This window comes from Lissotriton vulgaris, chromosome 1_2 (assembly GCF_964263255.1).
Source record: "Lissotriton vulgaris chromosome 1_2, aLisVul1.2, whole genome shotgun sequence".
Taxonomy (NCBI): Eukaryota; Metazoa; Chordata; class Amphibia; order Caudata; family Salamandridae; genus Lissotriton; species Lissotriton vulgaris.
In genome coordinates, this window is record NC_141686.1 from 78,035,070 (window position 1) to 78,053,129 (window position 18,060).

At 50.5% G+C, this 18,060-nt stretch overlaps 1 protein-coding gene across 1 annotated transcript in view; it reads left to right on the forward strand.

Annotated features, from left to right (window-relative positions):
* Positions 1 to 18,060, forward strand: part of B4GALNT3 (beta-1,4-N-acetyl-galactosaminyltransferase 3) — a 919,815-nt gene that overhangs the window by 406,580 nt on the left and 495,175 nt on the right. Inside the window, exon 2 of the mRNA XM_086952836.1 lies at positions 7,502 to 7,605. Coding sequence (XP_086808962.1) covers positions 7,502 to 7,605 — 104 coding nt within the window. The remainder of the gene's footprint in view (positions 1 to 7,501; positions 7,606 to 18,060) is intronic.

The following is an 18,060-nucleotide window of genomic DNA, read 5'->3' on the forward strand; positions in this document are numbered from 1 at the left end:
AGGGGATACATCAGTCCATTCGGGAGCCCCAGCAGGGTGTAAGCGGGAAAGCGTGGTAATTCAATGCTAAAATGAGAGTCAATTTCATCCAACACTTCCTTCCAATAAGGCTCCAATATTGGGCAATCCCATAGAATGTGTGTGAGTGTGCCCCGGTGTCCTCACACTCGCCAACATGTATCCTCCTTGCTACTATCAAACTCGTGGACCCGTTCTGGTGTGTAGTACCAATAGGTGGAGATCTTGGTAAATGTATCAGTGAGACCCATGTGGTACGCAGAGTGCCTCGCTCTATAAGATATGTGCTCCCATTCCTTAGGGCTCAACGTCCTCCCCAACTCCCGTTCCCAGCGTTCCCACCCCGGGTGGTAAAGGTGTGTCGAGGGCGGTTGCAGTAGTTTATAAAGATCCGTGATCAGTATCGAGTCTGACTTTCGTGACAGCAACCACTTTTCGTATGGAAGAAAAAGCCGATCAGCTGACTCTCACCTGCGGCTGAAGGGCCCAATGGCGAGCCTGCATATAGCGGTGCCGCTCGGTCTCCGGGAGTGAGAACTCCTGGCGAAACTGCAGGTAGGGGACAACCCCCTCAGGGCCATACAAATGACACAGGGCTCTACACCCCGCCTGTCTCCAGTGTGTAAACGCTCCCTTCTCCATTCCCGGGGTGAAGTCCGGATTGTCCACCAACGGAGTGAGCGGCGACGGGACCGTGGTAAGGCCATATGGGGTGCTAGTGGCATCCCACACCCGCAGGGGCACCCTTGTAATAAAGGAGGCGTATAAGTTCCTGGGCCGGTGAGGTCGACGCAAGAACAGGATTTCCTGCAAGGGTCTCCCTGCCACCGCCTGGTCCTGGAAGAGCCAGTGCTTATCGGACTCCCACCGACTCCATTCCACAAGATAACGCAACTGCGCTGCCTGGAAGTACTTACGGAAGTCAGGTATTCCCAAACCTCCCGCCTCAGGAGCCAGTAGCGAGAGGGCTCTGCGCATTCTGGGTTTCTTACCCTGCCAGACAAAGCGCAAGACGTCTGCCTGTAGTTGCAGAATCCACCCGAACGGCGGTTGGAGCGGCAAGGCCCGAAACAGATAAAGCACCTGGGGCAAGACTGTCATTTTGATGGCGGCTATCCTGCCCAACCATGAGAAGGTTCCACGGTTCCACCGGCCCAGTTCCTCCCTGATCTTGGCACCTAGGGCCAGGTAGTAGCTGACACCATAGTCGGTAATGTGGGAGCAATCTGGATCCCCAGGTAGGGTATCGCCCCTGACGACCAAAGCATGGGGAACCGATGTTGCAAATAGGTTCTAGTAGCTGGCTCGAGGGAGACATCCAGAGCCACCGACTTTCCCATGTTCATTTTGAACCCCGCGACCGTGCCAAAGGAGTCCAGCTCCTCTATACAGGCCGGCAAAGCCGTCCGGGGTTCGGCAATCGATAAGATGACATCGTCAGCATAAAGGCTGATAGCGTGCGTGAACCCTCCCATCCGTATTCCTGTCACCGCCTGGTTGTCGCGTACCCGCTGGGCGAAAGGCTCCATATAAAGAGCGGGGGCGAAAGCAGGCATCCCTGCCGAGTGCCTCGTTCGATGTCAAAGGCCCCAGAGGTATACCCATTTACGCGGACGACTGCCGACGGCCGATTGTAACAATTAAAAATCATGGAGCGGAACTTTTCCCCTATGCCTGCTTTCATTAGGACCCGTTCCAAATAAGGCCAGTGTACCTGGTCAAATGCCTTCTCCGTGTTCACCGCTAGCATCATTCGTTCCCCCGGAATCCGGGAGGCCTTCTCCAGCAGGTGGACGATCCGTTTCGTATTGTCCACCATCTGTCTCCCCGGGACAAAACCAGCCTGGTCAGGATCAATAAGACCGGGCAAGTAAGGGGCTAAACGTGCAGCCAGGATCCCCGTGTACAGCTTCAGATCAATATTCAAAAGAGAGATCGGCCTGTAGGATCCACAACGCTTAGGGTCTTTTCCAGGCTTGGGGATGACTGTAATAGAAGCCCGCAGAAGATCAGGTGGAATGGCTTCCGGTTCAGCAAATGAATTAAAGAGGCGAGTAAGGACAGGGGCTAACGTCGTGCAAAACGTTTTGTAATAGAGCGCGGTGTATCCGTCCGGGCCCGGCGCTTTGCCATGTTTGAGTCTGGCAATAGCAGAAATCACCTCCTCCATTCCAATAGCACGATTTAAGTGTTCCGCCTGTGAGGGAACCAGAGAGGGCAAGGTGACCGAATCCAGATAGGTGGTCATGGCCGTCTCATCCGGGGGCTCCCCCGTGTAAAGATCTGCGTAGAACCTGCAGAAGACGGCCGCAATGTGAGCGTCCTCCGTCACCACCGCTCCCGCCGGGTCAGAGATCTCCTTCACCAATTTGTTCTGGCACGTCACCCGGAGCCTATTAGCTAGCAGTTTGCCGCAACGGTCCCCCCCAGTGTAAAAGGTATGGCGCAGCCGGAGAGCAGCATACTCCGCCCGGTCAAGGTCCAGGGCCGCTAGGAGCTTCCTCGCTTACTTGAGCTGCCGCCAAATCCGGGGAGCCCCTGTCCTACGGTGAATCTGCTCAAGCTCGCGAACCCTATCTGTGAGTTCATCCCTTTTGGCCCGCCGCTCCCTATTGTCGGCCGAGGAAATCGCCAAAAATTCCCCTCGGATGACAGCTTTCAGGGCCGCCCACTGCGTGGCCCGGCTGGTGTCGGAGTTGTCATTGTGGGTTAGATATTCCCGGATCGCTCCCTCAATGCGGTCCACCACTTCTTTCCTATGCAACAACGTGTTGCGGAGGCGCCACGTCCTGGGAGGGGAAACCGCCGGGGGTAGACACAACGTGGCCTCAACCGGGGCATGATCCGATAGAGATAGTGCACCTATTTCCGACCCCGAGGCCAGCGCTCGCACCGGGGAAGTGACTAAGAGGTGGTCCAGCCTCCCATACGTCTTGTGTGCGTGGGAATAGTACGAATAGTCCCTATCCGTGGGATGCAAGTGTCGCCAGAGATCAAGGAGGTCCACCTCCACTAACTGAGCTCTACAATCAGTGGAGAATTCCCCGACCTGCGGGGAGCGCTGCGCCGACCTATCCATCGCTGAATCAAAAACCATGTTAAAGTCTCCCCCTAGTATGACATGTCTATCATGTGAGGCAGTAGTGTCCTCGACCGCCGCCTGCAGGAAACGATCTTGCCGTTCATTAGGGCTATACAGGGACCCAATCGTAAAAGGAAGACCCCCTATCCTGAACCGATAAGCCAACAACCTGCCCCTCTGTTCGGTGAATTTGTGGAGGATTTCCCCTTTGAAGTTTCTGGCCACAAGTATCGCCACCCCCGCTGTCTTAGTGGTACATGAGGAGAAGAACTGTGATGGGAACTTGTGAGAGCGCAGCCTATGTGTGTCCTGTGGCAGCAGATGCGTCTCCTGGAGTAAACATATGTCCGCACGGGTATTCTCTAGAAGAGAGAGCACTGCCCCTCTCTTAACAGGATTGTTCAAACCCCGAACATTCAGGGTAACAACCTTACATGTGTCTGGGGGCATATGAAGGAACGTAATGGAAAGCGTAGAGACCCCGCTCCAGCAGGGCGGGGAGTACAGGGGCTCCGCACTCCACCAGAGGCAGCAGAGCAAAGAGAAAAGCATAGATATGTGTGCAGCATTTATGTCTGGGCAAACCAAGAAGCATGCATATTGCCTGTATGACTAGGAACCACATTGTGCACTGGACGACCCTCCCCCCACCCCCCCAACTCCCGGATCCCACCCCCCTTCCCAAACCCCCCAACTCCCCGTCCCACCAATCCTTCCACCCTCCATCCCAACTCCCCAACTGACCCCAGTCCCAACCCGCAACCAGGACTGTCTCAACAACCCCAACCCCCCCCCCCCTCGGTCCCCCAAAGAACCCCAAGAACCCATTGTCCCAGTCCGGTCCTCAACGGACAAGCCTGCGGAAAGTCACAAAAGTGATTGTCCAGCCACCACGCACTTCCCCGACCTCTTCCGTGCTTCGCGAAGGATTCTCTCTTTCAGGGGATAGTCCGGCAGGAAGGCCAGCATGTCGGGAGGAGGCGCCGACGACTGGCGTTGCAGGCCCACTCTGTGCGCCCTGTCGATCCGGATGGGGAAGTCGGCCGATTCACCCAATACCTCTCTGAGTAAGGCCCCCAGGTACACAGCCACGTCCTCCTCTTCTTCCCTGGAAGGAACTCCCCGGACCCGGATGTTGTTCCTCCGGGAACGGTTCTCAAGGTCCTCGGCGTGCGACTGAAGATCAAGATGCTGGTCCCGCAGCCGTATAACCTCTTGTTGCAACTGTGTGATCTCTTCGTCCCTGGCGTGGCCAGCCTCCACCACCGTGGTCACCCTGTCACCGAGGCCGTCAACCTCCCTCCGTATCTCTCGGACCTCCCCAGCCACCTCTTGCTTAAGTGTTTGAAAGCCCTCCTGCAAGGAGCTAAAGAGGGACTCGAGGAAAGATCTTGTGACCGGTGGCTCCCCTCCGCTCGCCCCCTGGGAGCCACCCGGTTGACTTGGAGACTGCTGTCCCCGTTCCTGTCTCGCGTTGCTCCTGCTCAACATGTCCGGCAACGTGCGCTCCCCCTTCTTGGCCCCTCTGTTGTCCGCCATCCTGCACGTGGGGGCGCCTTCTTGAATGGTCCGTGGAGCCTCTGGCTAAACGCTGGCGTACGCCCCAAACCGAGCCGCCGCGCCTCCACACCTCCCCTCCAAGGATCCAGCGGGTCAGCTCGCACTACCGGTCAACCCCCTCCGATGGTCCGTAACTCTGGCTGTGGTCCGCTCACTCCGGGGACCGGCTGTCCACTGGGGCCTCCAGGCCGGGCCTGCCCTGTCTTCGCCTCCTCCACGGCCAGCACCGTAGGCACGAGCCCCCAAGGTCCCCCAGCACCCGGCAAACAGGGGGGCCGCCCCCCGCTCCGCGGGAGGGTCACCCCTTGATCAGGCCTGATGTATGCAGGATGTCCAGGCCTGTAAGCCACACGAGTAAACTGCTTGCACCCTCGTTGCTTCCTAACAGTATGGGTAGCGAAGCCTGTGCCTCTCGTTCAATGTGCCACTGTACCTCCGCTGATTCTGGGTGGCCGTCGCCACACCGGCCACTCCGGTTCCAAGCTTCCCCGAGGCACTGCCAGCTCGGGGGCCTGCACCGCGGTCAGGGCCGTCTTCAGGATTGGGCAAGCGGATTGAGCCCCTCCGCAGTAGGCAGCGAGGTTCTCCAGCCTTCAGTCCTCCGTAGGGGCGCCCCTGGAGGTGTAGGCCGCAGCCGCGGCCTCGCGTGAGGACCCTCCCCCAGCGGCGTCACAACCTCCAGCAGCCTCTCCAAGGTCCTTGACTCACCGTCGGAGCACTCGCTTCCTCGGGGGTGCAGCGCAGCACCTGATTAGCACCGCAGGCGGGGCGCCGCAAGTCGAAAGCGTCCTCCAGCGCCTCCGGGGCCCGAAGCGCAGGCCGCAGCCTCGGCCTCGCGCAGCGCTCGGCCCCGAGGCCCGCACCCTCGCTACTCCGCCTCCGGGGGTCAGGTGACTCGGACCACTGGGATCTCCCGCAGGGTCGAGCAGAAGTATCCGGCACCGGGGGGCAGGATCCGCAGCCTCGAAGCACCCACCGGGTTGAGTGGCCGCCGCGGGGCAAGTTCTGGCTCCACCTCCGGCCCGCGTCCAGGGCCTCTCCTGCTCTCGACAATGGCTCCAATTCTGAGACCGTCCGAGCGCAGCTACAGGCGCCTGTGTCCCCTTGGCAGCAACACTGGGGTTCTTCTCTTTTGCGCTGTCAATTGCAGCGACCTGGGGGGGGGAGATCAGCGCAGTTTCAGTGATTTAAGGGCCCAGGGCCGGAGGAGCTCACGACGAGCGCGTCCACTCACCCCGCCATCTTGGCCACGCCCCGTCATAAAGTTTTAGAAAGGTTTCAGCCACTTCAATTGGTTTAGAAGCTTCAACCCGAATTTATCCTGTTCAATTAGCTTTGGCATGGGACAGAAACATCCCTAGGTGGATCATATTCATGCTCATAAGGACGAGAAGGCGTTATGCCTGCCTAGGATGTCTGTCTGCAACACTGTGGTTCAAGGCACTCCTCTTGAATACTTCAAATAATTTTTGCTAGGCAAGAGCAATGAATTGTGGGATACTTCAGAATATCTCCTTTACGTTCCCCTATTTGATATCTATGTAAAGCCTTCTATTGATTCACTATGGTTAAGGGAATTATTGTGGCATTCTTAGACCCCTGAAATTCAAATCTATATATGTATAATTAATATGCAAGACAGGTATAAATAAAATGGAATACTGCTAACTACATATTGGACTGGATGAGTAATAACCTCTTAAACACAAGATGGGGCATTGTTACTGGGTTTACATTATACTCTGCAGTGCCCTCTTGCATAGTTGGACTCCACACGCAGAAGCATTCCAGCAGTTTATCCGGCTGAAAACCCCGGGCAATACTCACAAACAACAACTTTCAGAAGTCTACCAAAATAATGTAATTTAACTTTGAAGCAAGCATAAGCAGTGGATTAATATTCTCCCAAACTCTTCCATCCCCCACTATCAATCACTCCAGCTTTTTCAAGATCAGCACCACCCAAAAACGCATTGATATCATCAAGAGCACATTCAGCAAACCTACAATTCGAATTCATGACAAAGCCACCACCGGCCATGATGCCATACCATCCTCCCTCATCCATAATCAAAACCTTATTTGACAGAAGCACTTCCCTAGCATCCATAAATGATGTCTGCCCTCTCTTCTGTAATATTATCATCCAACCAGCCATGTGCTGCCCTTCCAAAGGAAACCACATCTAAACCCTGGCAAACCATTCAACTACCACCCAGTTGCCTACCTTCAAAAGAACAATATCAGAGCATTTCACTCCATTTTCAAACATACGTTGACCAGCATAGCCTACTGAAGTCCTACCAACCAGGTTTCTGAGACCGAATCTAACCAAGTATTTAACATTACTTTTTGAATTACCAGCCCGGCCTGCCAATAGCTTTCAATACTCCTCATATGGGTGTTGGTCATGCTGTCTTCTCATTGGTTATACTTCATCTTCTCAGGAAGATAACAGTTTGCAGAGATAGAGGGCTCCAGACTTACCTAACCAACAATCTGCCAATCAGAAGTAAGGTTTCATGGCATACGCCCAAGTGGAATATTCTTGGCACTTTTGTTTGGCTTAATTAGTTCTCTAGAACAGCCTGTGCACCAGCCAGCCAAAGAAAGTAGGCAATTTGTGAAAAAGTTCAGTATTTGCATTTGTTTCGTGATAATCTTTGTTATGTGTAAGTGCTGTAGCAATACTAAATACAGGACTAAATCACCTTTACTTAAGAGTGTACTACTCTCTTGTCTTAATGTGTCCTACTCAGTCGTACCACTTAGTGACTATTAACAAATGTTCTGACTCTGTCCCACGTCTAATTAAAGTATTTTTAACACCCCTACTCACAGGATACAGAAGCTGGAGTGAATTGGGAAAAGCTTTGGCCAATAGGAACATCCCTGCTGTGGATCCCCACCTGGAATTTTACTACCCAAAGAAACAGGAGCACCAGGTAGGTGAAGAAATAAGATGCAAGTGAAGCCATGTCCGGTGAATGCATGTGTTGTGGAGCAAAACGACTGGACGATCACTACCATATACATAAGTGACCCTAATACTTATTACATCGGTTTACATCACAGATTAAAATCTAAAATCCACAGTGTCACTTCTCTTCTTTTGGTAGGTGACTCCACGCACAATAACTAGTGATCAATTATTGCACAGCTTTTTGTTTCATTTCTATTTATGTCAAACTTGTCGATAGTAACTACTCAAAATAAATGGCAGACTCCTTTGTATACAGATAGAAGAGATATTGCATCCTGACTTAGAAAATCAATGAAATTCATTATTTTTAGTGGATACCTACCAATTTCTTCGTAAAGCATTTCAAGCGCTTTGTGTTAACAAGAAAGAGCTCGCGCTGCCCTACATAGTTTACGGGATTTGATTTCCACTCATTGGCTTAAATACGTTCTCTGGTCCTTCCACCACCAAATACAATAGTGTCACCCAAGCCTCATCTTACAGAGAGCAGATGGTCTCCATGCCAGTAATAACGCTGAACTGGCGATGCTAATGTCTTTGTTTCTTTGTCACGTTAAGTAGACAACATCAACTAATATGTCTCTATCTACGCTTAATGCTGATAACATCTAGTCTGTGAAACTTGGCCACTTGTTTTTTTTTCATTTTAATTATATTTTTTAAATAATTTGTGCTTTTTTCTTGTAATCTACTAGAACCTGTATCTTTGCTTGAGATTAGACATGTATTTAGGTAATGAATTGCTTTTTTTTACAAGCCCTGTTATATTTGTAATGGCGATTTGTGGACTGGAAATATTTCAGGTGTTGTAAACAGGGTGTCTCATATCACTGTTGTTTGATTGGGTGATGGTGTTTATTCACAAATTTAAGAAACATGTACAAGGGTTCCGGCGTCAGCTTGTGAAATAAACACAAAGAAGGAAAATCAAATTTAGGAGTAGTTGCTCCCGCAATTAGTCAGTCCCATGCATGCGTTTTGCCTGGTTTCCAGATCGGGTCTTCTCTCTCTTGGCCTTTAAGCATAAGATCCCCCAGGATATATCGGCATGGATTAGCAAATTTAGCGGCACAAAAATGGAGATTTAGCGGCACAAATATGAAACTTTAGCGGCAATTTTGCGGCATTTTATTTGGCAGTTTTTCCTGCAACAAACACAGATATCTTAGTGGGCACTTTTGTAAAAATCACAGCATTTTTACAAAAGGGTCAATTTTGCTGCAAACCGCGAAATCCTGGAGGGTCTGATAAGGGAGAACCCAAACAGACGATGCCCTGAGCACCTTATATGTCAACTTTCTATGATTGTGCCACCACCACCATTAGGGTGGAGAAAAACTGCTTTTAAACTATCACCGAGTCCAAACATGCACAAGTCAGACTCATGCATGGCCCAGAGTGAGTTGTGTAAACCAATAGGTTCACTCCCGCCATTTAGCACACAGTTATGAAACGTTAGGTGTCCTTTGACAGGGGGGAGCTCCTGTCGGAGTCCCCCAGCCGATGCAATCCTGCAGGCGATAAGGGCCCGGGGAGCAGCGGTGACCTCAGATTAAACCCCTCTGGACCCACCCCCTCCGCCCCCCCATTACTGACTACCTTGTCCAGAGAAACAAACAGTGCTAATTTTGCTACGGAGACGCAGCACTTAAGGTGGAGTGGTGTGGCTCACTGGTGTGGAGTGGTGTGGCTCACTGGTTAGAGGAGGCAGACCCGGAAGCAGAGAACGGCCCGGGACCAGGGTTCAATTCCCGACGTGGCAGGGTCGTGAACCAGGGTCAACGGACTCGACGATAATTCTCGACTCGGTGCCTACTCTAACCAGGGATCACACTCGGCAACTCTGGGCATTAAGCTTGCCTCATCTCTACAACGGCCCCCCACAGACGCCGGGGATGCCTGGTTTCACCTTGGAGATACCCAGAAGGGACCATCTCCAAGGGAAAGCCAGGACGGGTTCCCCAGCGGTCTTCAGCGCCAGGACACCCCGAGATGGGGTAACAGTGCGCTTTACAAGTATCAACATTACAATACATTTAAGATGGCAGAAGAGGGCTGTGACTAGGAGACCAAGCCATCATCACTGGAGACTACTGCCAAAATAGACCTGGAGCCTGAGACTAGGGGTAGATGAATGGGTAGACGATGGAGAAGCAAGAGAGCACCCCCAGGGGTGCCTCGAGGACAGACCCTGCGGCGTGGAATTCGCAACTCATTGGCAGCTGTGGGTTTTTGACCCCGTGGGAAGCCTGACTCTGTGGCACGGATCCGCCTGCCCCTTTGGCCATCACCAGCTCGGGGATCCCTCCAGGCCCAAGATCACCGCCTGCGAGTGCAACAGCACCTAAAGGCATGGCTGAATGCGCATCGCAAGAACCCCAGCAATGGTGAGAACATCATGCTGTGTAAATATGTGATAATTTTTCCAACCCTCTTCGCTTCAACACTTCTTAAAATGTAACTTTGTGTGAATATGCAACTTGTGTGTGTACATATATATATATAACTCTAACTGCTAGTAGCTGTAGTAGACGTGTACTTTCTACCAGTTTATTTGTTTTGGATATTTTATGTTATTCATGCACTCTGAAGTCCATATGTAATGTAACTGGTTCTATTGTAAAGCACTCTTGACACCTTTGGGTAAAGTTTGTGCTATATAAAAACACATAAATAAATAACTAGCGCTGAAAAAAAAGAATACAGTCTTTGCCCATAGCCACGACTGATCAGGAGCTGTGGCAGATAGGGCTTTGTAGTCCATCTCCCTCAGCTGTTTCAGGTTTTGGGTCACCTCAGCCTCTGCTTGCGGGCCCCTCTGGTCTTTCTGCTGGCATGTCCCCTCTGACATCCTTTCCCCAGTCCGTTTTTAGGTCTCTTGCCTAGTGTTGCTCGAGTAGCGAGAGACCTCATGTATGGAGTTTCAAAACGGACCTAAGAATCGCTCAGGCTCATGAGTGTGCTTTTCGTTTTGCCCTACGCTATTGGCCTTTGCGTGCGTCTTTTTAACAAAGACAGCACGCAATTGGCCAAAGGCATGTACATTGCTCCGCCCATGGCCTATTGGTGTCGGTTACCGGCACCGCCGCCATGTGGTTTCAATTATCGTGCCCAGACACAGGCGCGATAATTGAAACCACATGTCGCGCTGTGGCGCGCGAGTGCGCACCACTCTTTTTTTTACTATAGATGCAAATACTGCTTTTGCTGGATCCGTGAAGTGCTTTGAAATTATTTAATTCTATTTCATTCCAAGTGGGCTTATTTCCTACCTTTTCTTTTCCAAACAAGGTCATGCATTGTTATTATTTTTCATATCAAACGAGGACTGCAGCATAGGAACTCCCGATGAAGTGGGTCCCTCCTCCTGTTTTGAAACTAAGTGCTTTCTCCCCCTTTCTACAATAAAAGGTGTTTAAAAGGTTCGCTGCAGCTTTAAACAGAATTACATCTATTGCTTCTTCATGTCTCACGTGCTCCGTTTCCTCTTTTATTGCATATATACACCCTTTCTTTGCCCAGAGTCTCCTCTACCTCTTCCTCGGGGGCTTTGTTATGCAAACGGCGAGGACTGAAATTGATGATTCCAATGTGCCCCGTCTGTGAAGTAAGCAGCGCTGGTCGTTCTTCCTGTGTGAGTGTATGTTTGCTCCGATGAAGGCTTTTGTGCACTCTATGTAAATGTATGTGTGCACACTGCAGTATCAATGTGTGCTCTGAGTCACGTTAGTGTGTATTCGGGTCTAAGTTTTGTGTTACCGTAGGTGCTCTAGTGTGAGTATATGTGTTATTTTTTCAGTGTGTGCACCCGCTTGTAGTACCGTGGAGTTGGTGCGCGTGTGCATGTACGCTCTTGTGTCACCGTGGTTACACTTTGTTCCTGTGTGCGCATACCTTTGTTAGTGTGTGGGTACATGCTTTTGTGTTTATGGGTCCACTTATGCTTTCCTGTCGCCTCTACATCACTGTGTATGTGTACTCTTGTGTTCGCATGTTTGTCTTACGTCACATTGAGAATTTTTTTTGTTGGTGCTTCTGTACTCATTGGTCAGAGTGTGCAGGCGCTAATCAATATTTGTGTGCCCCAGTGTCCCTGTCTGTTCTTTTGTGTCATATTGTGCATGCACACGAATGTCAGTTTGTGTATGATTGGTGGCAGTTTGTGCATGTCAGTGCTTTTGTGACTGGATGTGTATGCTCTTCTGATAGTGGTTGTGCGCTTGGATCAGTGCGAGTGCTTTTCTGTCAATGCGTGTATGCTCTCGTGCTGAAGTGTGTTCTTGTGTTAGTGTGTGCACTTGAGTGTTCTCCTGTGTCAGGATGTGTATGCTCTTGTGTCCAATTATAAGCATTATCTTGTGTCAGTGCTTTTAAGCTCGTGTGTCAACATGTGTATACTCTTACGGCAGTACTGTATATGTTTTTGTATCACTTTGTTTGTGCTTGTGTCATCACATGTATGGGCTTGTAAGTTTGTGTGTTCTTTAGTGTCAGTGTGTACTCGTGTGATTTTTGTGTATGATCTTGCAGTGTCTGTATTCTCTTGTGGCAGAGGTTGTTTTCTATTGAGTCAGATTCTGTACACATGTGTCAGCCTGAAGGTGCTGTTGTGTCAGTGTTTTATGTGCTTTTGTATTCCCATGTATACGGTTGTGTGTGATGGTGAACTGGTGTCAGATAGTGTACGAATGTGTGCCAGTATGTGAGTTTTATTCTGTCATGTGAATGTGCTCTTATGCTGCTGTATGTGCACTATTATGTCAGTGTATATGTATGCTCTAGTGCCTGTCTGCGTGCTGCTCCTGTGCTCTTGTCTGGGTGTACTGTGGACAATGCATACATTCTTATGTTAGAATGCGTGTGTGTTCTTGTATCACACCACGTGTACTTTTGTTCTACACTATGTATGCTCATGTGTCAAGATGTTTGTGCTTATGTCATAGTGTGTATGTTTTTGCTTCTGGTTGTGTGTTCTTATGACAGCGTGCGTGTTTTTGTTTGTGTGCATACGTTGTTCCGTCAGTGAGCATGTTATTGTGTATCACCTGCAGTAATGTTTATTTTGGGTTTTGTATTCAGACCGGAGTTGCCCCAAAGGAAGCTACTTTGTCCCAATTACCTTGTCCCGAATTTTTTTATTTAATTTAAAATGTGCCACTTTCCTGTTGTAAACTATTGACAAGTATGTTTACGTAACTTTCCTGTCCAGGGCGCACTGACTGTAACCTCGCTGAGAGAATTTAAAGTAGTACGCGTTGGAAGAGTTTCAGAGGAGTTGTGTTTTTTAGGTCTCGCCTAAGAAGCGCGCATGCGCTGATAGGAGGAGACCTTTAGCCATCGCTTCCCTTTTTTCCCCAAAAACGTACACGCGTTCCATTGCCTTCAATGGCAACGCGTGCATGTGTGGCGATTGCCTTGCGGGAACGAGCGGCAGTGCCATATGGTATCAATTATCGCCGCTGGCTCCCGCAAGGGAATCGGCAGACCCCCTCCCGCTGCACGAGGCGCGTGCGCGCTTTTGCTTGTTGAGTCAAATCCTCCTCAAATATGCTGGCGAAATTCCTTTAAGATACTACAATGAATCCCATTCCAAAATGACCGCCAAAGATGCAATCCATCATGTCCACCAAAGCGTAATAAGTTATTTAGGCCAGTGTGCATTTTTAAATTCATTCTTTGAAATTACTCTAAAAACAGAAAATAAAAAAAACAAGGCAATGAAAAAAGGAAACGCTGAAAAACTTTACACTACAAAGCAACCTAATTATATTTATTAATATTATGGCACAAACTATGTTTAAAATATTCGAAAAAAGTCACAATTCTTTATTTTCTTATATATGTAACATAGCAATAATTATGATATTGTGTTCTCAATAGTCTAAATTTGTGTTACGTTTTATATTTTGTGTATATTCCAAAATGGCCGGCTATTGGACAAACTTTAGTGGCGGTCGTCAACAAGAACGTGCTGATATCCGTAGTATGTTTTCTATATCTATACCCCTTGCTGCTGTTGGCTCTTGCTTCCTGACGGAGAGACCGAGCTGAAGGGCGGAGGAGAGTGAGCGAGGAGGTGGTGGCGGAGGTGGGAAGAGAGCTGGGGGAGTGAAGAGAGAAAGAAAGGTCCCGTAGACCACGCCTGACTGGCAGTCAAGCCTAGCAGTGCAGACCTCCTCCCCAGAAGCCACGGTCTCAGCACAGCCCATACATGAACACTGGACACCACCACAGCCAGAGTAGGGCCATCCCCACCAGAAACATCCCCATCAGCGACGCAACGCAGCTACCTCATGACCATTGCACCACGCCTTGAGGCACCCTCTTCTCCACCACCCCAGGAGGTGAGGGTCTGCTGATGTGATTTAATGTTTAAAAGAGGTTTGAAGGGCAGTGCTAGAGTGGTATATCTTGGTATGCAGCGGCCAGTCGGCTTTGACGCGAGTGTTGATAACCTTGCATGCGAGTGGCTGGGTTTGCGTGCGAGGTGCATTACTCGCTGCCTTGACTAGTTTGGTTAAGTACTTGGTATGTCGGCACATGTGGCACTTAGCCTATAGGTAATTATAAAGGGATGTACCGTGCACTCGTTATTCTATTGTTTTCTGTGTTAATTCAATTCTCAATTTTGATCTTATTTATAACAGGGCGTGCATGGCTGGGAGGAGGGAGCTATTCTCCTATGAAAATGCAGAGTTATACAAGTGTCATCTAGATCGCTGAAAAACCAGCCTATGACTCATTGCATATTAGTTGTGCTTCACCCTTCTGGTTGTTGTTTTTTTTTCACTATCTTTTCGAATATTTCATATCCAATCAAGAGTTTCACGCAGCAGGTTTTTCCAATGTATATATTGTCTGACAGTGATGTGATTATGCTTTTATTTGCATGAGTAATAGAATGTATCAGGAAAATGCACTGAACTACTTTGTTTGATTAAACAATGTTGATACTATGTTATTTTATTTTTCCAGTTCCCCTGAAGAAGAGATCAGTTGATCTCGAAATGTATTGGGCTTCTCAACAAAAAACAAAATATTGTTAATCCAAAGTTTTTATAACGATATTTAGTCATCTTTGTTATTAATGTAACTTTATGGTTTTGTATATGAATATGCAAAAGTACAATTGAAAATAAAGATCTGGGCACAGATCTTTAAGAGAAAGAATTAAGTTGTTAAAAATTATTTAATTATACTAAGCTTGTATGCTAATAATTTTTCATAAAGAGTGAGAAAACCGTTAGGTTTGCATTAGCTGTGCAGGCAGGGACAAGTGATCTAGATGACACTTGTATAACTCTTTACTTAGCCTATAGGGCCACATGTTAACATGTTGTGCCTAGAGGTTAAAGGGCACCTGGTCTCCCAGTGCATGTTCCTTTAGACATGCGATGCACACTGTTTCTTTGCCAACTGAGGGGTGTATCAACGGTGATATGCTGTCCGCCCTAAAACAAGTAAGGAAAATCAGTCTTATCACACGGTCGGGTAGTTGAAAATCGGTTGTTTCCGACCGCTGAGGCACGTTGTAGTGAACAATAAATATGTGGCCCTAAGGTTGAAGAGCATTGGTTGAAACCCTCAGCTTGTGGGACACATTGTCTTGCAGGCCATGGCCCTTGGGCCCAAGTTTTGATGAACTGGCATAGCCAAAAGCTCTCGCCTTTGGGACCTTTTAATTGTTTAGCCATGCAACAGTTGTTGTTGCACCAAGAATATTGTGCTGCATAACTAAAGACTTAGAAGGTCCCAAAAGCGAGAACTATTGGCTATGCCAATGCTTGTTGTTCTTTAGTTCTGGCTTATCTTCTCATCCAGCAGAGACATCGCCTTCAGCCACGCCACAGAACTCCACTGGACAGATCACAGATGCATCCACTTCACCTTCAGAAGAACGACGACCCACCACCACCAGCAACAGGTTGCCCGAAGAAGCTGGAACAAGATCACAGCCGACCAGCTCGCCGCCTCCCTGAGCCAGCACCCTCCGGCCAGCTCAGCGAACCCCAGCCAGGCCGCCGACAACCTCACGAAGTGGATCAGCAACTGCGCGGACGAACTCGCCCCACTGAGGACCCCGCCCAGCAGACCCGGCAGTAAGAGAGCCCCATGGTTCACCGACGAACTCAAGAGCTCCAAGAAGAACTGCCGAGCCCTCGAGAAAGCCTGGAGAAGGGAACCCACGCCGGACAACAGGACCACCCTCAAGCTCGCCACCCGGAAACACCACCAACTGATCCGCATCGCCAAGAAAACGGCTTTCAAAAACCGACTGGACAACAACGCACACAACTGCAAGGAACTCTTCAACATCGTGAAAGAGCTCTCCAACCCCAACGCCGGAAACAACGACATCACCCCTTCGCAAGACCTCTGCAACTCCCTCGCTTCCTACTTCCACAACAAGATCGCGGACATACACGACAGCTTCAGCACTCAACCGACGCACGCCACGACCGCAGGACCTCCACCCACCACCACCCTCCGCGCCTGGACCCCGGTCAACACCGAAGACACCGTCCACACGATGAACTCCGTCCACTCCGGATCTCCAACCGACCCCTGCCCTCACCACGTCTTCAACAAAGCCGACGCTGTCATCGCACCCCACCTGCGGGACATCATCAACACCTCATTCGACACCGCCACCTTCCCCGAGAGCTGGAAGCACGCCGAACTCAGTGCTCTACTGAAGAAACCTACAGCAGACCCCACCGAACTCAAGAATTACCGCCCCATCTCACTACTCCCGTTTCCAGCCAAAGTCATCGAGAAGACCGTCAACAAACAGCTGGCCACCTTCCTCGAGACAAATGGATCCCTCGACCCATCGCAGTCCGGATTCCGTGCCAACCACAGCACCGAGACCGCACTCATCGCCGCCACCGACGACATCCGAGCCCTGATGGACAACGGGGAAACAGCGGCCCTCATCCTCCTAGACCTCTCCGCGGCCTTCGACACGGTCTGCCACCGCACCCTAGTGCAGCGCCTCAGCAACGTCGGAATCCAGGAGAAGGCGCTGGAATGGATCGTCTCCTTTCTCGGCGGAAGAACACAAAGAGTCCGCCTACCACCGTACAAGTCAGAGGCCACCAAAGTCATCTGCGGCGTCCCTCAAGGATCCTCACTGAGCCCGACTCTCTTCAACGTCTACATGAGCCCCCTCGCGGCCATCGCACGCCAACACAACCTCAACATAATCTCCTACGCCGACGACACCCAGCTGATCCTCTCCCTGACCAACGACCCCGCCGCCGCCAGAGCCAACCTGCACGAAGGGATGAGAGAGGTAGCCGAGTGGATGACGACGAGCCGCCTGAAGCTGAACACAGATAAGACGGAGGTCCTCATCCTGGGCTCCTCGCCCTCCGCCTGGGACGACTCCTGGTGGCCCCCCGCCCTGGGCACCGCACCCAGACCGACGGACCACGCACGCAACCTGGGTTTCATCTTGGACTCCTCCCTCTCCATGACCAGGCAAGTCAACGCCGTCTCCTCGTCATGCTTCAACATCCTGCGCATGCTTCGGAAGATCTTCTGGTGGATCCCCACAGAGACCAGGAAGACCGTCACCCAGGCCCTCGTCACCAGCCGACTGGACTACGGCAACGCACTCTACGCCGGAACCACCGCCAAGATCCAGAAGAGACTCCAGCGTATCCAGAACGCCTCAGCCAGACTCATCCTCGACATCCCACGACACAGCCACATCTCCGGACACCTAAGAGACCTGCACTGGCTCCCGGTCAACAAGAGAATCACCTTCCGCCTCCTTACCCACGCACACAAATCTCTCCACGACCAAGGCCCGAGCTACCTCAACAACCGAATCAACTTCTACGCTCCCAAACGCCACCTCCGATCCGCCAGCCACGCCCTCGCCGCCGTCCCACGCATCCGCAGAGCCACTACAGGAGGAAGGTCCTTCTCCTACCTGGCCGCCAAGACCTGGAACTCCCTCCCGGCCGACCTGCGCCTGACCCAAGACCACCTCTCCTTCAGGAAGAAGCTCAAGACCTGGCTGTTCGAGCAGTAGCGGCTCCCCCCCCCCCCAAAGCGCCTCGAGACCCTACGGGTAGGTAGTGCGCTCTATAAATGTCTTTGATTGATTGATTGATTGCTTAGTGACAGCTTCAACTGTATTGCCAGCCTTTTGTTTTTTTTTTAAACTAATAAAAATACATACATACATGAACAGATACAAGCTTTTGCTTCGCCCCCTTCACCTAGTGATCTGTTCAAGTGTCAGTCTCCTTTTTACACCGCCACCATACCATACAGCACTTGGTAATGGGTCAGCCCACTTTATCTATTGGCTGTCTTGCACTGTGAATGACAGAATTTTTCCTGATCACATATGCAAAGTCACCTGAATACGAGTCAACTTCAGTACCGGGACTGGTGTGTTTGG